The sequence below is a fragment of the Desmodus rotundus genome, chromosome 3, assembly GCF_022682495.2.
Source record: "Desmodus rotundus isolate HL8 chromosome 3, HLdesRot8A.1, whole genome shotgun sequence".
Classification (NCBI taxonomy): Eukaryota; Metazoa; Chordata; class Mammalia; order Chiroptera; family Phyllostomidae; genus Desmodus; species Desmodus rotundus.
In genome coordinates this window covers 67,807,671-67,826,503 of record NC_071389.1, presented here as the reverse complement: position 1 = coordinate 67,826,503, position 18,833 = coordinate 67,807,671, and the positions used below count along the sequence as shown (strand labels likewise).

The window sequence follows — 18,833 nt, the reverse complement described above, 5'->3', positions numbered from 1 at the left end:
ATAGATAACAAAACCTTCTTAAGTAGAGTTCTTATTGAGGGTGTAGAGAGGTGATAAATGAAATCACTCTTAAAAAAATCTTTGATTCTAATGACTAGTGAGACAACAAATGGTAGATTTTTTTAAAAATTTTTTTCCAGTTTTTCTGAGGTATAGTAAAACCTTTTAATTGATGCATAGTAATTATATATATTTAAGGTATACAACTTGATGTTGATATATGTATATATATAGTGAGATTATTTTTATAGTCCAGCTAAGTAACGTATCTATTACCTCAGATAGTTATCTTTTTTTTTTGGTGAGAATACTCAAGATCTATCCTCTTGACTTAAGACTTAGGGTTTAAACCTAACTACTAGTTGTGTGATGTGAGAGAGATTCCTGAAATTCCTCATCCATCATCTGTATAATGGGTTAATACCACTATTTTTTGGATATTAAATGAGATAAGATATGTAATGTGCCAAGAATAACCTGGCACACACCAAGTATGGTAATGACTACATGTATTGACATGATCAAACATTATTAACAAAAGGCCAAAAATAACATCCTGGACAGTAGTTTCTAGCCTGAAATACCTAAATTCCCATAGCATATAAAAGTAATAATGGGCAATCTTGCAGTTGTAGCCTAACATGTTTTTCTAATGGGTTTCTACTAAGTTCTGAGAATTTCAAAGTAGTTTAAAAATACAAGCTAACCTTGCCCTGGCTGGTGTGGCTCAGTGGATTGAGTGCTGGACTACAAAGCAAAGGGTCGCCAGCTCCCTGGGTTATGGGCCAGGTCCCCAGTAGAGGGCACGTGAGAGGCAATCACACACTGATGTTTCTCTCCCTTTCTTTCTCCCTCCCTTTCCCTCTCTCTAAAAACAAATAAATAAAATCTTTAAAGAAAAAACCAGCTATCCAGTAGATCTATATAAAGGTAGATCTAGAAAATAGTCAAAGTAAATTAAATTGCTTGTTAATCTATTCTAAATGGGTGAAATAAAAATGAAGTACAAAATTTGCATTTGTAGTCCAAGATCAAAGGTCCTATTTTAATATTTCTTCTGAGATGTCTTCAGTGCCTTTACCAACTTGCTCAGAATGATGATTAAATAAACATTGTCTGCAAGAAACTGCATGGGAGGTCCTTTAAAAATCAAGGAAACAGGGCACCTAGTCTTCATCTTCCCTCAATAACCTTTCTGTTAATATGATACTCACTTCCTGAAAAATTCTGAACAAATCCTAAACTTCAGTGCCTCCACATTGTATATATCTATTCGAATTTCATCGCCAGTGTAGATAGTTGAAAAACTTATTTTTTCCCCCTTTTGGATGCATGGTTTTGTGATAGGCATGAGAATGCACCTAAAAAACAGACATCTCTCTATCACTAAGAGGGATACAGAGAAGTTCTACTTTGGTCTTGGTACTTGGCCTAAATCCTCCTTCTGACAAAGGTTTTAGTTAAGTCTTCGAAAGGCCTAGGTTAATTTGAGCATCATTTGTGGCACTCCTAAACCTGTATGTGATCAATGATCTTGTAATTGCATAGCTTCCATCATATCTAATGAGTGTAACAATCTCAGTAATTAGAACAATCATGTCATTCAGATTTACTATTACCTGAACATTCACTTTCAGATATAAACATTATGTGAAGTGAAGTGAAAATGTCCTTATATGCTTATCAATCAATAGCAGGATAAAATGCTGCAGTAATTACTGTCTGTGAAAATTGTTAATTTTATGTATAAAATAGTAAAAATAGTCAATTACTTAGCAAAATAGATTGATGATTAATACTACTTAAGAACATTGTATCTTAGAGAAAAATGTTTGTAAAAATTCAAATAATGTAAGAGAACAATAATGATTAGATTTTATCATAATTCATTCTTTGCAGAACTATATTATGTACTAATATTTATATTATAGAAAACAACATTTAAGAGTTGTATTTAAATTTTAATTAGTTATTTCCATTTAAGTCATAAGTCTTTCAGGAAAAAGTGCTACTGGGTAATTCTTCACATCTTGTGATAATGAATTAAAAACAAGTCCCCTCAAAATATCAAGAGTTAGAAAAATATACAGATTATGTAAACAACAGATATGCAATGATGCAAATATAATCTCTAATCAAAATAATAAAAAATGTTAAGACAAAACTGTTGGAGAAAATTGAGGTACCCCAAACATATTTTCTTCAGTTAAACCTCACAATAAAGACTCTGCAAGAACCTGTTAAGACAACTCCTACAGTCTGGAGTCTATGACGGCTAAACATTTAAAATGCAAAATATTATACATGATCCTTTTCTGTACCTGAAAGAAAAAATGTCAAGATTTGCCTAAGTTATGAATCCCGGTTCCTTCTAGTAAATACCTTATTGAAAAATACCTTAGTGATATTATTAAGTGTTGTAGTTGAAAGTTAATGTATATTTGGTATTTCTGATATATGTACAGTAACAGCAAGAGAAATCCAACAACTGAAGTGTGAAGAAATTGCTCATGTACTATAATCTTAAACTTTTAAAATCTTTCTACCACTGTTGATAACAATAAACTGTAATAATAATTTTTGTGTGAAATGATTCATCTACCCTAGAAGTCCATTCTATGTTAGTGGTATCTTGCTTTAGTCACAAGCAAATATTGATTTTAATATTTGGTCATTGGCATTTGGCCAAACTGTATATTGGGTACAACTCTACTAATAGAGATTTAGAGGTGTATCCCTATTTTTCTTGGTAGAGAATCTTGTTTTAGCTGGTTGAATATTTTTACCTTGATAGTTTTAGAAAAATCCCAACTGCTCTACTTCACAATTAATATTCTTTTTTCTTTGTTCAACAATATGCTCTATTCTTCCTTTCTTTGTACTTCTTATCACTTCAAATGTGTTCCACACAATTCAATATTAAATTATCCACTGTTTTGTACTGTTCACTGTGTTCACCTTACCTTCTCACAGGAAAGTCCTTCCTTGAGGGTATGTAATTTAATATTGCACAATGCTTCTTTTGTATTGTTCACGGTGCCTAGCACAGTGCTGGTCATTTGATAGGTATTTACTAGCTCACTAACATCCAAGATGTTGCTGGCTAACCATCTTTCTGTCTTAATATCATTTTCCTTCACAGTTTTAGGTTATTCTATAAATAAACTACCCTAAGCTAAATATATCAAGGTTTGAACAAATAAGGGATTACATTTAATAAAAGACAAGTAATATTGTTTAGTGGTGGAGAAAATAGACACTGTATTTAGAACTCAGGTCCTGCAGCTAAGTCACTTCTTCATGCCTTAGTCTACCTATTGATTCTGCACGGCAACCGCATTAAAGTTAAAATAACCGAGAAGAAAAATCATAATATTAACACCAACCTGAAAGTTCGGACAAGATTTTTAAGTTGTGTGTAAATATCTCCTAATGTAATCTGAAGAGGCCCCAAAAGTCCAGGCAATCTGAAAATAAAAAATTACATTAAAAAAATATATACTTTAATTACATAGATTATTTTTTGCGGGGAGAGGGTCTTGCCTAAGTCTGGATTTTTCCACAGGTAATAATGACACTTAGGTGGGGGCAGTGAAGCAAGGTTATGACTGGTGAGAAGTCATGAGAAACAGTTCATAATAACCCCACAGTCCACTTTGTAGTCTCTGCTATGGTGTGAGGCACTGAAATTTAAAAATATTATTTTGGCTGCTATCTATATTGTCTGTAGTTTTCTTACATCTTTACGTTCAAATATTAGACCAAACAGAAAGCACATACGGCCAGAAGAATTGCCGTCCAAATGGTCAAATGTGGGAGTGTGGTGTACTTCTCATTACTAAATCCTTATAGTGGGAGTAAAAATAGGTACATTTCCAGAGAGCAAGTTGACAATATACGGTAACATTTTAAATGTGTATATTCTTTGACTCACTAGCTCTTTAAAAAAAAAAATATTATCCTACAGAAGTCATCACGTAAACATTAAAAAGATGCTTGTTGCAGAAATATTTTTAGTAGTGAAAAAACTGAAACAAGTGTTTATCATATGTGACTGGTCAAATAAATTATGATACCCATGTAATGGAATATAATAAAACCTTTAAAATGATAATGTGAATCTATTTTTTTTAATGTGGAAAGATACTTATGGTAAATGTTAAGTGAAAAATGCACAGAGTATTGTCCCATTTTTATAAAAACATAAATATTATACAATGCTATTGTATATAATACGTAGTATATGTCAAATGTTTCATTTCTTCCAGGTTTATACTACAATAGAAGGAACCAAAAGCAATGAATACACATATATTCACATATATGTCAAGTATAAAATCAGAATATTAACTGTGGTTATTGTTGAGTTGTGGGATAACAGGCGATTTTAAGTTCCTTCTTTATATCATTTTGAAATGCTTAAATCTTCTGCAGTAAGTATGTATTGCTTTTCTTTTTAAAACTTATTATGAAAGTTTTAAACATGTTCCAAAATACAGAGAAGAGCAATAATAACCCCATATATCTGTTCTCAGATTCAACTTCCCAGTATTTTGTTACATATACTTACCTCATTTTTTCTTCCTTCCTTGTTTTTGCTGTAATATTTTAAAGTGAATCCCTGACCTCATGTCACTAGACCCCTAAGTATTTCCTTAGGTATCTCTAAGTACAGAGGCATTTTCTTATACAACCACAATAAAACTATCATAATTAATAATAATTCATTATTCCAAATTAATAATTCCTTAATATCATCTAATACCCAGTACCTATTTCATTTTCTTTGATTATCTAAAAAACTGCCCTTTTTGCAACTGTCTGTTCCAATCAGAAACCAAAAATGTCTTAATTTTATAATGAGAAAAACTCAACTGCTTTTATAAACAAGCAACCAACCAACCAAAAAACCCCTACATCACCATAATTACTGTGTTGTCAGTCTCCTTTGTGCTTTTAAGTTTTCCACGTCTTCTCAAATTTAGTCCTTGTGTTAATATCAATGACTTGTCTTCTAGCAGGATCCTTTTTGATATCTTCTGTTACAGCCAAAATCCAGAAGGAACAAAACTCCTTCAATGACATGTCTGTGTGGTCTTAAATTTAAATTTGGGTACTTTCATTAGCTAAAAATTCTAGAAAACTATTTTCAGATAACTCTCTATCTATTCATTATATACTAATATAGATAATCCATCCCAACTTTCAAAAACGATGTAATTAAAGTCAACTCGTCTTCTAGGAATCAGAGAGATGATGACTTATACTGTTTCTAACTTAATATTTAACAGAAACAAATGTATAAGTATTAGGAATACATAAAAGGCAAAATAACAGATTTATCATGTATGAAGAACCTAACATACAAAAGACACTTGATAAATATTACTTTAAAGATTTATTTAAAATGTAAATCTTAGAGGAGTAAGCTGCTCAAAATATTATAGTTTCCAAAAAATGAGTTTTTGTTATTTTTGAACAACTACAAAATTAAGATTCTCCACGTGCACAACACCATAAGCAATGGCTGAAAGAAAATGCAGGTTGAAAAGTTCAAAACAGCTCTCACACCTCTGGAAAAAAGATTTTTAAGCTTCTTTTAAAAGAGAAACTAAGAGTGTAATTTTTAAATGTCATTTATAACTGGGTTAATTACAAGAACAGTAATTTCCACCACGGGAAGCTTAAAACTAAAGTGCAAAGTTGAGTTGAACAAAAACTCAAGTTGCTGAGTGTGAAATTATTTTATGAATATGTATGCAGAGTGAGTTAACAGACCGTTAAAACTTTTATGTCTTGTTCAAATGTGAAACTGATGTGACACATTTACCACAAATCAGTATTTAAATGGGTCTAACTTTGATATTTTTTCCCTGACTTCACTGGATTATTAAATTGAGTGAGGTAGTTCGGTTTTCCACTCCCATAATCTCAACCTTCCTCTTTACTATGTGCCTCCTGTACACAAAACTTAAATTCAGCATTTCCTTGGTAGGATATGTTAAAAATCTCAATTCCTCAGGGGAAGAAATCCACGCAAACTTTTCACATTATACTTCACTGTTCAAAATTCACTGATAACATCTATAAATTATAAACCCACAATAACAAAGTTAATTTAAAAACACTGTGAAAGTGGAATGAAAATTCCATACTTACACTTTACTCAACTTTTCAAGTACGATGCGTTTTCTAATCTGGTTCTGAGAACGTGAATCTATCAGTGGAAAGGTGGGATCGTGCTGAATCACATTTTTAAACAAAACAAAACAAAACAAAACAAAACCATGAATTTAACATTCTTTATTTGATGAGAACAATTAACATTAAAACACAAGTTAATACTTGTGGTATGGTAGAATAAAAACTCAACTTGGAAATTATAAGATTTAAATCTGAGTATCAGTTCACTCATTAGGCTGATGTGAACTTGCTCAAGTCATCTGCCCTCCTTTAAGACTGTTTGCACATCTGTATAAAAGGAATACTAAGTGTATACAAAAAGACTTTGTAAACTGCTAAATGCTACATAAATGTAGGAGATTAAAAGATTGAAATGAGCAAATACTATAAATATGTTGTGGGGAATTCCGCTTCTAGAAATGGCAGACAAGATAATTCAAACCACCCCTCCTGCTGAGAACTGAAAAAAGCTGGGAAAAAAACCCCACATTTGTTTGAAAGAATCAGACTGCTAACTAGGAAGTAAAGAATTATGGCCTGAGATTCAGGAGAAGGTAATTCCAGAGAGGCCACTGACTAATTTCAGAAGAGGTGATTTAGATACTGAGAACCTGAGCACTGCTTTTTTAATGAACAGCAGAGTTTGGGGCATGCCAAGAAGGAAGAGGCACTGGCGACCCTCCCCATGTTTGAGACCAGAACTTAGAAGGATCACACTCTAGGAGTAAGAATGAACAGGAAACAGACTGGATCTTATAGAGACTGAAGCCCGGCCTCAAATCATCTTAATTCCTGACTGGATTAAGGTGATTTGGGACAGCCACAAATTATCTGCCAGAAGCAAACATAAATCCATTCTACAGAATGATAACATCAGCCTGGGTCTCAAGTTATCTCAGTAATGTATAATATACAATGTTTGCCACATAATGAAAAAATGAGACAATATAATCAAAATCTGAAACACGAGCCTATAGAAATACACCCTCAAGAAATCCAGATAATGAAGTTATCAGCTTCTTTAAAACAACTGCGTTAAATGTTTAAAAAAATGACAAGAAAATTTCAGCAGAGAACTCAAAACTATATAAGAGAATCAAATGAAAATCCTAAAACTGAAAAATAAAGTATTTAAAAGAACTCAATGGACAGATTTAACTGAAGAGAGAATGCTGACAAATATGCAGAATGAAGCACAGTCACACCCATCACCCCCTTTCCCCCTCCACATAACGCCAAGCACAAGAAATCTGAGACAAAGAGGATTACAATGAAAAAGTCTAACATATCTGTAGCTGGAGCACCTGATAATATTTGAGAGTATTCCATTAAGTCACAGACTCAAGTATTACTACAGCAAAAGAACAAATATAATCACTGAGCAAAGCATTTTAAAACTGAGGGTAACTAAAGAAAAAAAAGTCTAAAAGTAGCTAAAGAAAACACAGTATTTGTAAAAAAAAAAAAAAAAACAGCAACAAGAATAATACATGGAAGTCAAAGACAAGGAAACACTTTCGATGGGCTGAAAGAAAATAATTGCTAATCTAGAATTCAATATCCAAAAAAATATCTTTCAAAAGTAAAAGTAAAATAAAAATTTTTGCTACAGATAAAAACTGAGCCCTGACTGGTGTGGGTCAGTGGATTGAATGTCAGCCTGCGAACCAAGGGGTCGCCAGTTCGGTTCTTGGTCAGGGCACATGCCTGGGTTTCGGCTGGGTCCCCGGCTGGGGACGTGTAAGAGGCAACCACACATTGATGTTTTTCTCCCTGTCTTTCTCCCTCCTTTCCTCTCTCTCTAAAAAGAAATAAATAAAATCTTTTTTAAAAAAAGCTGAGAAAATTTATCAGTAGTGAACTGGCACTACCAGAAACAAAGGATATTATTTTCTTTCTTTCTTTTTTTTTTGTTGTTGTTTGAGTACAGTTGTCTCCATTGTCTTCCCACCCTTGATCCCATCCCCCTTTGGCTTTGTCCATGTGTCCAGAAACAAAGGATATTCTTTAGGCCCAAGGCGAATGATCCCAGATGGAAGAATAGAGATGCAGTAAGAAATGAAAAACATGAAAGAGTAATTAACTAGACAAATACAACTGAATACTGACAATAAATAATCTTGTAGGATTTAAAATGTAGACAGAACAAAAGCACACACAAGAGCAAATAAGTAAAGAGAGGGTAAATGAAGGTAAACATTCAGGAAGCAATAAAAGTATTAAGTTACATTAGACATTAATAAGACGAAGATTTATGTTTTAATCTTTAGCGTAACCACTTGACAATTAGTAAAAAATGTACAAGAAGCTAACACAGGGTAAAAAATGGAATAATTGTATTTAATACAAAGAAAGCTAAAAAGGAATAAAAGGGGAACACAGAACAGATAGAATGCAGAAAGCAACAACCAACAAGTGAGATGGTAAATTTAAACCCAGTTATATCAATTATGACATTAAATGTAAATGGACTAAATCCTCCACATAAAAGATAAAGATTATCAGCCTAGCTTTAAAAAAAAGGTTGTCCTTGAAAATACTAATAAAGAATGGTAGTGTCAGTGAAGTAGACTCTTAAAAGGGAAAAACCAATGTAGAGAAAGGTTACTCCGTAACGCTGAAGATTCAATTTTCAAGGAAGACTTACAATCTTAGATTTGTACCCAATAACATGGTCTCAACATATTAAAAGTAAAATTGATAAAACTAAAAGGAGAGATAACAAATCCATAATTTGGTAAGAAATTTTGACCTGCCTCTTCCACCTCTGATGGAGTGAGCAAACAAACAAAAATCAATAATGCTTCTCAATTCTGATGTATACCCATTTCCCAAAAGGAAAACAATGGGATCTGACCTATACTCCTCACAATAAACAAAAATCAATCCCAAATGAACTGCAGGTCTCAAGATGTGAAAGGAAAACAACAAAGCTTCTAGAAGATTAAATAACCTGGGCTAAGCAAATATTCTTAAAGTCACTAGACTGAAGACCCAGTAATGAGAGTGAAATGGCCAGTCTCAGAGTGAAAGACGGTATTCACAATACACATAACTAAGAATGAGCTTGAATCCTCAATAAATAAAAAATCCCTACAGATCAGTAAAAAAAATGCCTAGATATATTCAACAGGTAAATGGAAAAAAGATTCAGGCACTTCACAAAAGACACTATCCAAATGGTCAATAAGCAAAGGAACAGTGCTCAACTCATTAATCATCAGAGAAATGTAACCAAAAAGCAACACCACCAGAAGGTTAAAACCTAACACTATCAAGCATTGTAAGAGTGCGGAGTAACGGGCCTTCCCAGACTGTGGTGGTAGAATATAAACTGCCGCAACCATGTTGGAAAACCATCTGTCATTCTGTATTATAGGTGCATATACCCATACACTATGACCCAGAAATTCCCGTCCTAGACACATACCCAACAGAAACAAATGCATGCACATTAGGAAAGAAATTCAGGGTCTGGCACAAATAATGCCCTATTTTATTACAAAATCACAAGCATGTAATTCTGTAACATAACAATATCACACTCAAGCACACCATGTGACATTTTAGGTGAAATGTTCAAATTAAGACTATAAATTATTACACCCATGTTATTACCCTACCAACCACACTCGCCCAGGCACTACTTCTGCCAGACCCTGTATACAAGAAAGTTCTTAACAGCAGTTCATAATAGCCCCAAACTGAAACAGCCTAAATGCTCATTAATATACATAAATTGTGGTACATTTCTATAATGGAATACTATGCAGCAATAAAAGAATAAAACTAGAGTTACAGGCAACAACAAATGCTTCATGAACATAATGTTGCATGAACTAAACTGGACACCAAAGAATATATACTGTGTGAATCCATTTATATATAGTTCAAAATTGGCAAAACTTATCTGCGCTTATAAGAGTCATTCATTTTGGAATGAGGTAATGACTAGTTAGAGACATAGTGGGGCTCTGGTTGACTCAAATTTCTCAGTCTGGATAGGGTTCATCTGTGATAATTCAATGAGCTGTACACTTATTTGTACTATACTTCAATGAAAAAGTTATATAACACTGTGCAACAGAAGAGCAGTCAAATTTCAGGGGTTAATTTTTCCTTCTTAAGGGTTATGAGCATAAAAATGATAAAAACAATTTATGTACTAAGGTAGGCTTATTCAGCTGACAGAAATCAACGTTCCTTCAAGCTTAATATAAAAGTTTGTCTAATAAAGCACACATGGACAATAACGGGGAGGGTGGGTGAAAACAGGAGGGAGGTGGGGAGGACTGGGGGGTTCAGCTGGGGTGGAGGGAAAAGGCAGAAAACTGTACTTGAACAACAATAAAAAAAAGTTTGTCTAATAATACAATTGAAGTGATTTCAAATATAGTACTGATTTAGGCAATATACTGTAGAAATATAAGAAACTCCTAAATTTTTACTATTTCCACTTTTACCTTCTTTGTAAATCTCCAAATGTGTTATTAAATTTAAAGCCACATTTACTCAGAAATCTTTAGTAACAAAGTTTTGTGGTAAAAACCAGGATATTCCTATTCCTCTTCATGTCAAATGACTTAATTTCCCAAACTATACATCAACCAAAACTGGGTATTAGAAATACTGAAAAATCTCCCTAAATCTCAGTGGCATAAACTCAGTCTCTACATATAACTGTATTTACTGAGTACCAATTATATGTAAAGCACTGCGATAAATTATTTACATACATTATCTTTAAAACTCATAACAATTGCGCAAGGAAAGCTATTTATAGTCCCATTTACGGATATGCACTCAAAATCAAGAAACTATCTTCTCATAGAACTAGTAAATGACAGCGAATATTCAAATCTACGTCTTACCTGAATATGCTCTTTCCACTTCCTCTCTATTATTTCCCAAAAGTCTCCTCTAATATATTATTTTCTTTTATAATATTTTGAGTGGGTATGTTTGTCAAATATTATACAAGCGAATATTTCAACATTCAACTAGCAAATCTACTCCACTGTGTACTGTCCCAATGGAAATCAAACACAAAGATACATACCCCATGAAGAAATCTGAAAGAATAATACCAATGAAGAAAATACAAGTCTCTTCAGAGATTCTACTTATTATATAAAGAGCTAGGTTTAAAGAAAACTCTGTCCCACAATTCTAGGCTCTTTCTACATTAGAGAAAAATGTTCCACATGGATAAAAATTTTCAGGGGCAAACTTCAACTTATTTGTAAAATAGTAATGCCAATACTGGAGATGGCATTTTAAACCAAAAGACTGACCAACTAAAGAAGTCTTCTGAAAATTTAAAAATTATTTCCTCAGTATTTTATTTCCTGCTCCAAGATTTCCTTATGTTAGCAACATGGAAAACTCATTATCATTAGGACATACCTCTTCTGAGTCTTGTGATTTGGTGGTTTCTTCATTTAAAACATATCGCCCTCTATAAAACTCTCTGATCCTTAGGTTTAGTGTTTCGGTTTCTTTTTTCAAGCTCTCATAACTTGGCAGTGGTTTAATGGCTGTACCTGAGGCCCTAAAAGGCAAAGACTCATCCAAGCTGTCCTGAGATTCTCGTAAGGCAGGAGAATGACTATCTGGGTCAGAGTTCACGTCATCTTCATCAAGTTCTTCTTTAACCAGAGGGGCGGAAGCATAATTCTGGCCATTCAAAAACCTCAAAGTTTCTTCGGTCCTCCACTCAATCAAAGTCTCCTTCAGAACTCTAAGTAAGTTTGCCTTTGCAACTTCAGGACACACCTGCACTGCACTAGGAGCTGACCTAGAAACTTGGTTTGATTTGGCAAATTTCCTCTTAAAATGCTCAGCACTTTTCTTACTTATGCCTACTAGAGTTATTTCTGAACTATTGTATTTATTTTCAGAAATTTCTGAAGCTTCTAATTTTTGTCGCAAAGGACTATTTGAAGAAATCTGACTATTTACTTTCTGTAAAGGAAGTTCACAAGCAGCAGCTTTTTCTTGATTATCTAATCTGCAATTGCCTAACTGCTCAGTGACATCTACTACTGTCTGTTCTTTGTGTTCTTGCTTGAAGTTAGCGTTTTGACCAGCTTTCTTTTTCATGATGCTTTTTTTGTGCAGCTGTGGCCTTATACCCGTTGCACTTGGTCTGTTTCCTGGTAGAATGGAGGAAACAAAGTCTTGTTCATTATCACTGCTACTATCACTATGAGTGCTAGAAGAACTAGATTCATACTGCTTCTCAAAATGGCCGGGATTGTCAATATCTGATGTTTTAATGGGCTTATTGCATAACTGTACTTCTTCTCCAGAATGGCCACTGTAGAAGAAAAGAAACAAAATAATTGTAACAGAAAAACAGAATGTCCCACAGTATTCATACTTTGTTTTCAAGGCAGAAATTTGTATTCCCTATGCAAAGCCTTATTCATAGGCTTATATTTATACAAGCCTGTATACATACACTCACACTTCAGAAGAATGCTCCAATTCTGTAATTTCTGTACACCTTATTTGACATAATTCTCTTCTTACCTTGTCCTTTTCCCTCAATTACTTTAATTTTTTATCCTCACCCAAGGACATATTTCCATTGCTTTTTTAGAAAGAGAGGTAGGGGTGGGAGGGTGGGAGAGAGAGACAGAGAGGAACATCAGTAACAGAGAGAAACATCCACTGGTTGCCTCTCATAGATTCCCTGACTGGGGATCAAACCCAGGTATGTGCCCTGAGCAGGAATTGAACTCTCAACCTTGAGGTACATGGGACAATGCTCCAACCAACAGAGCCATACCCGCCGGGCCTACCCAATTATTTTAAAAGTGTTAAAACAGAACAAGAAAAAGAAAAAAGAAACATTTGATAATGTCAACCTACTGAGTTATTTTTGATTTTGGCCTGCTCCATTTCTATGACTGTTTCATACATCCCTTTTAGAAGAAAAGGTTTTCTTTTGAAAACTTCATTAATGGTTTCTCAAATAAATATATACATATATGTATACATACATGCACACATATTATAGAAACTATGTTTAGGCTTTGAAAGATAAAGAGAGATGTTTAAACATTTACCAATTCTGGTTGATAGTTATACAGAAAATTCCAAAGAATGAAAAATATAAGAAAACCAGTCGCAGCAGAAAATAAAGTTGGCAATCAACATTTATCAATGAAAGATATTTATATTTGAAACTCCAGAATTACAATATAATGCTAAAATAAAAGACAACAGTTTTCCCTTTGACTATATTCCTTCAATTTTCAGGTTTGAAAAAGATTAAGAATTCTGAAAGAGTGAAGGCAAAGAGTAACTCTGTCTATACAAACGAGGTAAAGAAGGATGGGTGAGCAGTTACTCTTAAGCAAATGCATGTATCAGAACTATGAAGGATCCAGATGAAGAGGATTCGGGGTCAAGAAGTACGTAGTGGGTATGGGAACTCTACTTTTCATGCAATTTTTCTGTAAACCTAAATTTGCTCCCTGCAAAAAGGCTATTACATTTTTAGAAATGATTTTTAAAAATAAAATTAAATAAATAATGGAACAATTAAAAAAAATGCTGGGTGGGGAGGTTGATAGGGTGTGTAAAAGAAAAACACTAAGAGTTGAAAGTAAAATTGTGGATGGGAATGGAGAAAGTTTATTTAGTATTAGATACCATTTTTTTGTTAGAACCTAGCCTATATAGTCATGGGATTTGTCTGTTGTTAAGTCTAATTTCAAAAAAGCTTTCATGTATTTCATAATTTCCCTTGAAATTTTATGCTATTATATTTTTCTAAATTTTTAAAAATCCACACGTGAGGATATGTTCATTGATTTTTAGAGAGACAGAAGGAGTGGAAAAGAAAGGGAGGGTAGGAGGGGGACAGAGAGAAAGAGAGAGAGAGAGAGAGAGAGAGAGAGAGAGAAAGAGACATCAGTGTTTTCAGCCACCTCCCATAGGCACCCTGACTGGAGCCTGAACCTGCAACCTAGGTATATGCCCTGACTGGGAATTGAACCCACAACCTTTTGATGTATGGGACGATGCTCCAACCAACTAAGCCACCTAGCCAGGGCTGAAGGTATATTTTTCTATACTACTTTGAGCTATAAATTAAAGACATACATAAACAAATAAATATCTCTCACTTGTGCTCAAGTCCATGTAACTAAGGTAATAACTAATAACCAGGACAATTTATTCTGGGAGATAAAAGGACATGTTTTGAAAGATGATTATGGTTAGGCAAGCAACACCACGAGGGGAGTTTAGGAAAAAAAAAATCACAACTTGGAATTTTTATTAATGCTTTAGACACTCTTTCAAATAATTAAATAACTGATACATTAATGTTTTGAAATCCTATAAAATACAACTATAAAATCTTTTCAACACGTGTAATTGGCACAATGTAGCTGACAAAGCAGCATAGTATCTCAGATGGAAGCTGTGTTTGTGTCATATTTCAACAGGTTCAATTAGACTTTCTTGGTAGAAACAGCTGCACAATAAATCATACAGAGCAAACACATCATCTTACCATCACAAAGGAAAAAGCTGTACAAGGCAAATATTTCTTTGTGTGGGCTAGAATGGGCACTTACATAATGTATCAGCACAGGAAGTCCAAGAGCTCATACCACCTGGTTTACTCTTAATGTTTCTATTAACATAAATATAAAGAAGGTAAGTGACACTGATTCGACCATACCTCTGTCCTTCCTGTAGCAGCTGAAAATCAGGATGCCTGTGACAAAAAGACAGAAATAAAAAACTGAAGGTAACTGATATGTCAAATACTTTGAAGTGTTTACAGATCAAGTAGATAGAAAATATAACTTAAAAACCAATGGTATATTTCACTGATCTAGAACAAATACTCTAAAAATTTACATGGAACCTAAAAAGACCCTGAATAGCCTCAGCAATCTTGAGAAAGAAGAACAAAGTTGGAGGGATCACAATACCTGATACATAACTAAACTACAAGGCCACTGTAATCAAAACAGGCTGGTACTGGCGTAAGAACAGACACATAGATCAGTGGAACACAACAGAGAGCCCAGGTCAATTAATATTTGACAAAGGGAGCATGAGCATACAATGGAGTAAAAATAGTCTCTTCAGTAAGTGGTGTTGGGAGAAGTGGATGATACATGCAAAAAAGTGAAACTAAATGACCATCTTACACCATATACCAGAATAAACTCAAAATAGATAAAAAACTTAAATATAAGCTGTGATGCCATAAAAGTCCTAGCAGCAAACATGGGCAGTAAAATTTCAGATATCCCACATAGCAATATTTTTGCCAATATGTCTTCTAGGGCAAGGGAAATAAAAGGAAAAAAATAAACAAATAGGGCTACATCAAATTAAAAAGCTGCTGTACGGCTAAAGAAACCATCATTAAAATGAAAAGGGAACCAACCCTATGGGAAAACATATTTGCCAATGATACCTCAGACAAGAGTTTAATCTCCAAAATATATAAAGAACTCATATGACTCAACACCAGGAAGACAAATAATCCAATTAAAAAACGGGCAAAGGACCTAAATAGACACTTCTCCAAGGAGGACATACAGAGGGCCCATAGACATATGAAAAGATGTTCAACATCACTAGCTATCAGAGAGATGCAAATTAAAACCACAATGAGATATCACCTTACACCTGTCAAAGTCGTTATCATTAACAAATCAACAAACAACAAGTGCTGACAAGGATGTGGAGAAAAGGGAACCCTACTGCATTGTTGGTGGGAACTCGGACTGGCGCAGCCACTGTGGAAAACAGTATGGAATTTCTTCAAAAAATAAAAAATGGAACTGCCTTTTGACCCAGCGATTCCACTGCTAGGATTACACCCTAAAAATCCCAAAACACCAATTCAGAGGAACTAATGCACCCCTATGTTCACAGCAGCACTATTTACAATAACCAAGTGCTGCAAACAGCCTAAGTGCCAATCAGTAGATGAGTGGACCAAAAAACTGTGGTACATTTACACAATGGAATACTATGTAGCAAAAAGAAAGAAGGAACTCCTACTCTTCAAGGCAGCATGGATGGAACTGGGAATATTATGCTAAATGAAATAAGCTGACAGTCGGTGAAAGACAAATATACCATGTGATCTCACTTATAACAGGAATCTAATGAACAAAAGAAACTAATGAGCAAAATAGAACCAGAGGCATACTAACATGGAAGAAACTGACAGCAGCCAGAGGGAAGCGGGGAGGGGGATAAGGGTGGAAAGATGGGGAAGGTACTAGTTAAAGAACATGTATGAATGACCCATGTACATGGACAACAGTGTGGGAATTGACTGTGGGAATGGAGGTGGGTTCGGCGGAGGAGGGCAAAGGGAAAAAAATAGGACAACTATAGTAGAATAACAATAAAAAAAAGAAGACATAATTGAAGGGATATAGTTCATATAAAGATTTTTTAAGAAAAAAATTATGGGACTAAATATTATGAAATTCATCTCTAAGAAATCTAGACTAATATTTCTATCCAAAATTTACTCATATTTCAGAACTAAGTTCATATTCCATGAGGCAAATAAAGTTTTCCCTGTCTAACCTGTTAATGTAAATCATTCCCTTCTCTAAATTCCAAAGTATGTATATTAGTACATATTAATCATGTATTCTAATTTATTAAATAATAAATTTAGATAGTACTAAATTATCTAAATGTCTTACTTTCCATGTTTAATTCTGATTTCTTAAATAGAACACAAGCACTTTGAGAGCAGAGATTATACAAACTTTTGTATTTCCTTTACTTATATGGTTAGCAAGGCTTTTTGCTCTAATTTTTGAGAAAGAAGTTGTATTGTAGTATGGATGTGAACTGTGTAGAGAGGTGGTTTAATTTAATTCTAGGGATAATTCTGCTATGCAATACCAGAAATCACATTTGGCTGGGCATTATGATATTAAAAAAGGAGTAGGAAAAGGTCTTAGAAAGATAGGTATAAAAAGGAGAAAATATAATAGCAAATGAATCCACAAGGATATGAAAACTCTGTACAATACTTCTGAAGTGACTCAGAAAAAATGCCTTTTAGAGACTATAAAATGGATGAAATGAAAGTAAGTATACAGAGAACTAAATGGAGTGATATTCTGTGTTCATCAATAGGAAGACAATATTGTCAAGATGTTAGTTCATCTCAAGTTGATACACTGTGTCAATGCAATCCAACCATAATCTCAGTAAATTATTTTGTGGATGTTGACAAATTGATTCTAAAATTTTTATGGAGAGGTAAATACCCACATTAGCTAACATACTACTGAGGGAGAAGAACTGACATTACCTTAACTGAAGACTTACTATTAATACAAAGCAACAGTACTCATGACAGTGTGGTACTGAAAAGAATAGACAAATAGATAATTAGAATAGAATACAAAGTCCTAGAAATAGACCTACATGAACACAGTAAACTTATCTCTGACAAAGGAGCAAGGGCAATACCACAGAAAAAAAGATAGCCTTTTCAACAAGTGGTGCTGGAACAACTGAACATCCCACATGCGAAAAAAATGAATCTGTACACAGACCTTACACCCTTCACACACACAAAAATAACAAATAAATGAACAACCTCAAAATAGATCACTGACCTAAACGTAAAATGCAAAAGTATAAAGCTACTAGAAGACAACATAGGAGTAAACCTCCGTGACTTTTAAGATATGACACCAAAGGCATGATCCATGAAAGAAAGAATTGATAAGCCAGACCAACCACTGAAATTAAAAATTTCTGCTCTGCAAAAGATACTGTCAAGAGAATTAAGACAAGTGACAGACTAGGAGAAAAATAATTGCACAAGACAGACCTGAAAAAGAACATAGCTAGGTTGCAGGTTCAATCCACTTGGGATTGGTATAGGAGGCAACTGATTGATGTCTGTCTGTCTCTCTCTCCCCCTCTGCTTCTTCCCTCCCACCCTCCCCACCTTCCTCTCTCTCTAAAATCAATAAACATATCCAAGTGTGAGGATTTAAAAAAAAAAAAGGACTGAAGACCTTAACAAACACCTCACCAAAAAAGATACACAGAAAAAGAAAGAAAAAAAAAGATATACAGATGGTAAATAAGCATATGTAAAAATGCTCTACATCATGTTACATATGTTATCAGGAAAATGCAAAATAAAACAGTAAGAAACCACTATATACCTATTAGAATACCTCAAATTCAGTACACTGAATTTGACCCAAGGGTCTGTATGTTTTTGTCCCCCCCCCCCCAAAAAGGTATGTTAAATCCTAATGCCCGAAGTGATGGCGTGAAGAGATGGGCACTTTGGGAGGTGATTAGGTCATGTTGGCAAAGCCCATCAATGGGATAAGTGCCTTTATAAGAAACAGTAGAAAGATCCCTTCCCATTCCACAATGAGAGGACATAACCAGAAGTCTACAACCCAGAAGAAGGTCCTTAACCAACCATACTGACATCTTAATCTCAGACTTCCAGTATACATAACAATGAGAAGAAATTCCTATTGTTTCTAAGTCACCCAGTCTGCAATATTTTGTTACAGCAGTCTGAAGAGATTAAGACATGCACCAAAGACCTTAACAGGCATCTCACCAAAGAAGATATACATATGGCAAATAAGCATATGAAA

General features: G+C 34.1%; 1 protein-coding gene across 3 annotated transcripts in view; it reads right to left on the bottom strand.

Moving 5' to 3' along the window:
- RPAP2 (RNA polymerase II associated protein 2) overlaps positions 1-18,833 on the bottom strand; it is a 116,751-nt gene that overhangs the window by 76,767 nt on the left and 21,151 nt on the right. For all 3 annotated transcript variants that reach the window (XM_053920313.1, XM_053920312.2, XM_024565373.3), the window contains exons 7-10: positions 14,885-14,920; positions 11,590-12,502; positions 6,160-6,242; positions 3,387-3,467 (exon numbers count right to left, since the gene is read on the bottom strand). In XM_053920313.1, the coding sequence (XP_053776288.1) occupies positions 3,387-3,467; positions 6,160-6,242; positions 11,590-12,502; positions 14,885-14,920 (1,113 nt within the window). The remainder of the gene's footprint in view (positions 1-3,386; positions 3,468-6,159; positions 6,243-11,589; positions 12,503-14,884; positions 14,921-18,833) is intronic.